The sequence below is a fragment of the Fukomys damarensis genome, unplaced genomic scaffold (assembly GCF_012274545.1).
Source record: "Fukomys damarensis isolate Sample0158 unplaced genomic scaffold, DMR_v1.0_HiC HiC_scaffold_34, whole genome shotgun sequence".
Taxonomy (NCBI): domain Eukaryota; kingdom Metazoa; phylum Chordata; class Mammalia; order Rodentia; family Bathyergidae; genus Fukomys; species Fukomys damarensis.
Genome location: NW_022900946.1, coordinates 1,077,495 through 1,085,799, shown reverse-complemented (window position 1 = coordinate 1,085,799; position 8,305 = coordinate 1,077,495). Strand labels below are relative to the sequence as shown.

General features: G+C 44.9%; 1 protein-coding gene across 2 annotated transcripts in view; it reads right to left on the bottom strand.

The window, feature by feature from the left end:
- Nucleotides 1–5,209, bottom strand: part of Kif22 (kinesin family member 22) — a 12,843-nt gene extending 7,634 nt beyond the window's left edge. For both annotated transcript variants that reach the window (XM_010617378.2, XM_010617377.2), the window contains exon 1: nucleotides 5,094–5,209. In XM_010617378.2, the coding sequence (XP_010615680.1) occupies nucleotides 5,094–5,148 (55 nt within the window). In that variant the 5' untranslated portion in view covers nucleotides 5,149–5,209. The remainder of the gene's footprint in view (nucleotides 1–5,093) is intronic.
- Nucleotides 5,210–8,305: the final 3,096 nt, after the last annotated feature.

The following is an 8,305-nucleotide window of genomic DNA, read 5'->3' as shown; positions in this document are numbered from 1 at the left end:
TTTTTTTTTTGAGACGGTCTCACTATGTAGTTGAGACTGATCTGGAACTCACTGTGTAGCCCAGGCTGGTCTCAAACTCACAGCAATCCTCCTGCCTCAGCCTCCCGAGTGCTGGGATTAAAGGCATTTGCCACCATGCCCAGCTCATCATGCCTTTCTAATCTAAAGTATGTACCCATATTCAGCAGAACATGCGTTTGGTCAATAAAACTGGGAGTTTAAATCCATTTGAGGCTTCATGCCAGTGAGAGCCCTCTGACTTCCCCACAGAGATATCCTCTGGCATGCAAGCATGGCCAGTGGAGTGTACAGGGTTCTCAAACCATATGCAAATAACCTGGAAGGTCTGTTAAGATTCAGCTTCAGCTTGGGCCGCCGCCTGCCTTGCAAGCACAAGGTCCCGAGTTGGTTCCCCAGTATAAAAAGAAAAAAAAAAAAACAGCTTCATCTTCAGTCCTGGAAAGGCCTGAGACTGCCTCTCTGACAAGCTCCCAGATCCTGCTGTTGCTGTTGCTGCTGCTGCTGCTGAGGTTTGTTTTGCATTTTCAAGGTATGTTAGACCAGCACTTCACAGAGTTGTTTTAAAGATTAAAATTTTGACCCAGATGTGAATTGCTTGACTCCAAGCCTTCATTTCTCACCTGAGATTTAAACTCATACTTAGATGTAAACACACACACACCTATAAATTGCTAACAGTGTTTTTCTCTTGACAGAGAATTATGTGGGCTTTTTTTGTGGGGGTAACTGGGGATTGAACTCAGGTCCTTGCACTTTCAAGGCAAGCGGCAGAACCACTGAGCTAAATCCCCGACCCATGTGGGCTTATTTTTTTACATTACTCAGTTCTGTAATTCTGTGATGTTTGCATTTTTAAAAAGCAATCACACTGTGTGTGGACATCTTTGGAAGGATCAGGTTATTTTTTGGTCAAAAATTTTAAAAAGGGGGACTCTTTGTCAGAATTAAGTGAGTTGAAATAAATCTTAGGAGGAAAATATTACTCTATTTTTCCTTGGAGGGAAGCATACTAAAGCTCACAGCTAATAGAATTCAAACCTAAATCTTTTCACTCTCAAATCTGCTTTGGACAAGGATGCATGTAGCCTCCCTTTTATGTACCAATTGGGACAGCTCTTAGCAACTCGTTTTACTCCTTGCTGGTAGCAGCTGGTTACCAGGAGCCAGAGGCCTCGTGGACAAGAAGAAAAGAAGGTTGGTGTACGTGGCCAGCACAGAAATGGCACGACAAAAAGGCAGCAGGCTATCCCTGGAAAGAATCCTACACATAAGCAAAGCATGCACTAAGCAGATAGATGGTCTGTTTCCACAGCGGAGGGACATGGCCCGTGTTGCCATTCCTCTGTGGTTTACAAGGCACCTGGACACTGTGCTCAGGTGCTCTCCGTGGCAGTCCTGAGAGCCAGGAACCAGGACCTGCACGTGCTGTGTGCAGACAAAACGCAGAGGGCTTCACTGATTTTCCAAAAGCTGTGCAGGAATCTCCTACACCCACTTTTCCTGTGGGTTTTTTTTTTTTTTTTTTTTTTTTTTTTTTTGCAAGAACAGAGAAAGAGCACTTAGGGAAGCTCAGTGCTCAGTACTGGGAAGAAAGTTGGTGAAGAGTGTTGGCTCAGGTCAGATAGCTGTGTTTAAATTCCAGTCTGACATCTGCTGTCTTTTGACTGAGGGGATTTAGCCTCCATGCATCCTAGTTCTCTTATCTGTAAAATGGGGTGGTTAGGGTGGGCCTTGGACGGCTTCATGAGAATTAAAAGAGTAGGTAAAGGGCTAGAGATGTAGCTCATTGGTGCTGCTGCCTGCCTCAAAAGTGCAAGGTCCCAAGTTCAATCCCTGGTACCAAAAAAAAAAAAAAAAAAATAGGTAAAACACCATGTGACCAGCACACAGCAAGTAGATTCATTTTTCAACATAAGGTGAACTGGGTAGAAATCCCCAGTTCTGTTACAGCTCAATAACCTGGTGCCTTAATTTCCTTACCTGTAAAACGGGAATAAAAAAATACCTACTTAGCAGGTTGTCAGGGAAGTAATCATGTAAAGACGCCTAGAACAGGATGGGTCTGCAGTCCAAGCACTCTGGGAGGTTGAGGAGCGAGGGCCACAAATTTGAGCCCAGCTTAAGCAATTTATCTAGACCCTGTCAAACAGCTGAGAATGCTTGGAACAGCATCTGGTTCTTGATAAAAGCTCCATAAATGTTTCACATTCATCCTCCATTTTCCAGATAGGTAAACTCCCACAAAGAGGGTTGGCCAATGTGCCCACGTTCAAGAACTAGTGAGGGCCAGAGTAGCAAGCACAGGTCCAGCTCCAGCTCCCTCCATCTTTGCTTCTCTCTGGACTTGAAGTGAGAAACAAGTTTTACTTACTAACCACATAACTTTGGGAAGTAATCACTCCAAGCTTCTATTTCTCTTTACAAAAATAACAAGCCAGGCCTGTAATCCCAGCACTCTGGGAGGCTGAGGCAGGAGGAGTGAATTCAAGCCCCATCTGGGCAACTTAGTAACTTAGCAAGACTCAGTCTCAAAATAAAGTAAAATGAAAGGGTCTGCGGATGTGGCATGGCTAGAAAGCCCTGAGTTTAATCCCCAGTATTGCAAAAAATAAAAATAAAAACAGGATCTATCCTTTTGAGACACCCCCTGCACCATACTGGGAATCGAACTCAGGACCTTGCTCTTGTGAGGCACATGCAGTGTGCCACTGAGCTACATCCCCGGCCCTGTCCTTCTAAGATTTAAAGCACTAATGTACAGGGCCGGGGATGTAGGCCAGTGATTCCGCCGCCTGCCTTGCAGTTCAATCGCCGGTACCAAAAACAAAAAAATAAAGCAATAATGTTGCTCAGTGCCCAGCAACAAGGGCTCAGCACATGTTCCTTGTTGATTACTCTGCCCTTTTTCTTGCTGCTCACACTTCACACCCAACTTGCGTCTGCCCATGCTGTTCAGCAGGTTGCCAATGGTTCCTCTACAGCTAGATCCCACAGACACACTCAGTCCCGGTCTGGTCTTATTTCCTGAGAGACACGCTATTCCCTTAGTTTCCACACCATCCTTCGTACTGGTTCCTCGCACTGTTCACTCCTCAGTTTCTTGAATGTTTCCCCATGCTCCTCCTATCCTCTCTAGGCCAGGATCCCTCAACCTCCACACTATCCACATTCTGGGTTGATTAATCCTTTAATAAAACATTGTGCCATGCCTTATAGGCTGTTTAGCCCTCAATCCACCAGATCCCAGAAGCCTTACTCATCTCTACTCTCAAAGTGCAACACACAAAAAATATCTCCAAATGATCAGTGGGACATAAAAGTGCCCTCCAGTTGAAGCCACTCTGATTCACTTCGTGGACGTGGTTAGCTGCTCTTAACTTCAAATACCATCTTAAAGCTGACAGCCTCTACCTGTAACCTCTACACCAGAGCTTTCTTTGAACTCAGATCCACATTTGGAGCTGCTGCTTGGATATTGCCTCTTGCTGTATTGCCCCCCAAATAAGATTGGGTCATATTAATTTTCGCTCCAAAGGACATAATAGGGCTTATTTTCAGAAGATATCTTATTTTTTCATGTACAACAATCTACATCTATTCATGTATAACAATTCATTCAAATACAAAGACCATGCATGGTAGTGCACGCCTGTAATCCCAGCACTCAGGAGGCTGAGTCAGGAGGATCACTGGAATTTGAAACCAGCCTGTATGTGAGTTCCAGGTCAGTCTCAACTATGTAGTTAGACCCTGTCTCAAAAAACCAAAAAAAAAAAAAAAAAAAAAAAAAAAAAAAAAAAAAAAAACCCAAAACCCAAACAAACAAAAAAAACTATAACTTTCCTCCACAATACCCAAGGATTTCAGATTCCACACTTTTTGTAGCAGTTTATACACATCTCTCATTGTGTCTCATCACATTACATCTGCTTATGTGACTGTAAGCCATTTAAAATCCCCTCTAAATATCTACTATGCAGCAGATGCAGTCAGTCTTAGCAGGGAGGCTATGCCTAGACAGGAACAGCATGTACTTCGGGGTAATAGTGACGGCAGAGGCTCTAGAGCCCAACCGCCTGGGTGTGAATTCAGGCACCAGTATTTATTAGTCCTGTTAACCCTGGACAAGCTATTTAACCCATTTAAGCTTCAGCTCCCTAAAGTCAAAAGCAAAGACAATAAATTGGGTATGTTGCATGCCTGTGATCCCAGCACCAAGGAGGCTGAGAAAGGAGGATCCAGAGTTTAAGGCTGTCTCAAAACAAAGAAACAATAACAAAAGCAAGGACAACAAACAGTAGCCATCTTTCAGCATTGCCCACAGTAAATCATCATCCTAAAATGTCTACAGTTGTGCCTGGCAATAGCAAGTGCCTAACAGGTGTTAGGCATTCCCCTAAATGTCCTGGTGTGCCCCACAGGCCCGACCAACAGGAGGGGTGCAGGTAAAGTGATACAGTGCCAAAAGTCCATAATCACTGACTACGTATCGTGTACAGGAAGAGAGGCACATGTAAACAAATACGCAGAGGATTGTGAATGACCCGACAGACTTTCTAACCCTCCGCAGCTAGAGGTGAAGGAAACGGCCCTTCATTTCCCTTGTCTGTGATCTCAGCCTATCTTCTGCTGTCGACTTACACCCAGCTGCCACCTAGTCTAAACCTCTGCCCTGCTTTCCTGCATTTCCGCACCCAAACACCAAGTCAAACACAGAAGACCCCCCAACCCGCAACCTTCTCCCTTTTCATTCTTACAAGCAGCGCGCTAGCCTCTTTTCTTACTACTCAAATAATCTCCATAGATGGGGTCATTGCCCCTGCTTTACGGACGAAGAAAGGAAACCTCAGAAGTGCGTCGGGCTCGAACCAGGCCCTGGGGCTGAGTCTACGGAGCCGAGCCGAGGGCAAAACCGAGAGCAGAGGTTTGGCGCCCTCGCGAGCCCCGATATCCGCCTCCCTCTCCTGGCCCGCGCCCTTCTGGACTCTCCTGGCCCCTGCCAGACTTCGACGCTTCACCCCACGAAGCTCCAGCCTTTGATGCCCCGCCGAGCCCTTGCACGATACGTGTACCTAAAGTAGCCGTCGCCATCTGGCGTCTCAACCTCGCCGAGGACCCAGCTTCCATCCCAGTCCCTCCGTTTGGCCCGCTTCTCCCGTTCAAATTGCCGGGGCCCCGCCCCTCCCCTAGGCTCCACCACTCACAGCTACGCGCTGCCGGAAGCTCCTCCTGGGGACTGCTACTCTCGCGCCCGCTAAGGGCTAGCTTCCTGTCCGGTCCCACAGGTAAAAATTTCCCTCTGCGGAGGACGCATGCGTTTGCGTGTTGGACGCACAGCCGTTGACGTGGTGCCTGCGCTTTAGTGAAAACCCGGAAGCCCGAGGCACTGGTTACCGCCCCTAGTGGAGGGCTCTGGGCTTCTAGTAGATAGTGATCAAAGGCACTAGATCGATTCATACGGAAAATTTACTGCGATGAATGTACTTTTTGCTACTTTCGTGGCAGAGAGGTGATTACATGAATAAAGAAGATGCTGCCTGAAACAGGATTGTCCTGAACCACTGAAGCGATCATTCTACAGTGTCTTGCCTCATAAGCTGCTTCGCTAGCCAGGATCAGGCCTGGGCCGCACTGGCCCGGGTGGGACAGCTCCAGTGTCGCACATCCGAGCGAGGAGACCAGCTCTGGGTTCCTTACTTCGTAACTTCGCGGTCCACGCACTCACGGGGTGAGCGTTAAAGTCGGATGTAACTGTTGCTTAGTCAGCCTCTCCTGTTTGCGAAGTCATCCTCTGTCTGTTTTGGAAGTTTAGCCGGGAATGAACGTCCCATCTTTGAAATCTTGAGAGGGCCTGGCTTAGACATTGTGTTCCACCTGCCAAAGGACAAAATTACAATTTCAAGATCTTGACTTTATTTGCAACTCTGGAATCGAACAACACTTCAATCCATGAAGCAGAATGAGTTTTTCAGTTAGCTGAATAGAAGAGGTTGGTTTTGTGCAAAGGAAATGCCGAAGAAAGCAGAAACAGAAGAGCGAATTGGTCATCTCCAAGTTAATTTCCTTGCTCTGCAAGATGGTCAAGGGAATATGGAAAATTAGAAAAACAATTTGGTGCCAGGGAGTTGGTTCAATGGTTCTGCCACCTGCCTTGCAAGCGCAAAGGCCCAAAGTTCGATCCCCGGTACCAAAAAAGAAAAACAATTCAATGGTTAACATTTACTTACTTTAGATTACCTTTATGAAATGAAATTCATTGTCATGCCAGGTGGAACTGATCTGTTTGGGAAATTTGTTTGTTTGTTCTCCTGATTTCTTGGGAGACCAGTTTCAGTTTGGTGATGTAGACCTTTAGAAGAGATGACTGTATTTATAGTTTTAGTCTGATCTGTTTAGGAATTTAGTCCAAAACAATGACCCGCGCTTTTTATTAACACAAGAAATCCATTTATGTGTATGTGTATGTATGTCTCCTCCTGGTCCCGTTTCTTTGGTAGAATTTTACATATCAGGCAACCTTATTTAACTGAACAATAAGGTCAGGTATTAATTCCCTCATTTCACTCTCCATACCTCCTCTCCCCCATGCAAACCAATCTACAATTCCACTCGTGTTACTTTTTTTCCCTTACAGCTTCCTGCTCCAACTCCTTACATAAATCATCTTCAGTCTCTTCTGAGACTTTGTGCCATCAATTATATCTTCTTTCCAAAATCTTCAGTTTCTTCCATCTTCTTCCTCTTCACCTTATAAACAAGCTGTGTCTCTCCCGTCAAAGAACAAAAGACCTCCTTCCTTATATCCCCCTTATACCCTAACTATCGCTAGTCTATTTTCTAGCATTTGAGAGCCAAACTTGAAATAGCAAATCTTGCCCATTGTTATTCCTCACTTCCTCTGCGTTCCCTAACCAAGCCAGGCACCCTGGCTTCAGCTTCTCCCAATCCACTGAAATTTCATGGGTTTTTTGGTGGGGGTTGTTTTTTGGTTTTTGAAGACAGAGTCTTGCTATGTAGTTCAGGCTGGCTTTAAACTCCCTGTGGAACCCAGGTTGGCCTCAACCTCACCAGGATCCTCCTGCCTCAGCCTTCTGAGTGCTGGGATTACAGGTGTGCACTACCATGCCCAGCTCCACGGAAACTTTCTGTCAAAATAGTGACCTAATTGGCAAGATGAAGGAAACTGGAATTTTGTTTTTCAAGACAGAGTCTCACTGTGTAGTTCAGGCTGATTTTGAATTCACTGTGTAGCCCAGACTGGCCTTGGACTCACAGTGATCCTCCTGCCTCAGCCTCAGGAGTGCTGGGATTACAGACATGTGGCACCACGCCTGGCTCAGGAAACTTGAAATTTGTACTTTTCTTGGCTTATCAGGGGCATCAATTACTCCTTGAAATTTGTCTTCCCTTCCAGAGCATCACTCTGCTTTCCTTTATCTTCCACACCACTCCATTCTCTAGTTCTTTAACTGACTCCTTGTTTGTACCAAGCATGAAATGTTAGTGTTCCCCGGGTCCTGACTTTTGTCTCATTTTCTATACACGCTCAGTTCTCCTGAGTCACTTTCATTCATCACTTGAACTTCATTATGTATATGTCAACGACTCCTTAACCTAAGCTCTATATCGAACTTTTGGTATCATGGGCAGCTCTTTAGAATATCTAGAGACAGTTTTTTATGAGTATACAAAGAAGGAAGTCTGTCAAGGTGACTTGTATCACTTGAAAATGGCATTATTAAAGAGCAAATAGTATCTTTTGGTAGTGCCTGTCTATATCTATTGTCAGTGTTTACCTTGTAAACTGTTTGTTTTTTTAAATTTACTTTGGGGTGATGGTTTTGTCTGTGAATCTGGATAAGCAGCACTTAAAACAAATTGGCTTGATGTGTTCATTATGTGTTTTTTTGCATCCAATTCCATTATTTGCAACAACATGGATGAAACTGGAGGATCTTATGCTAAGGGAAATAAACCAGCATGGGAAGATAAATACTGCACAATCTTACTTATAATGTGGAATGTAAAAATGTGGAATTCGTATCAGAGGCTGGAGAAGGGGGACAGAGAAAGCGGTGACCTTGATCAAAGGGAGCAAAGTTTCATTTAGACAAGAGGAAAACACCTTAGTGATTCTAGTGACACAATGGTAAACATAATAAGTAATAGCGTGTGTTTCAAAATTGCTAAAAGAGTAGATTTTTAATGTTTGCACCACCCCCCAAAAAGTTAGGTGATGGGTTTACTAATTAATCTGATGTAACCATTCCATGTTGTAAACACC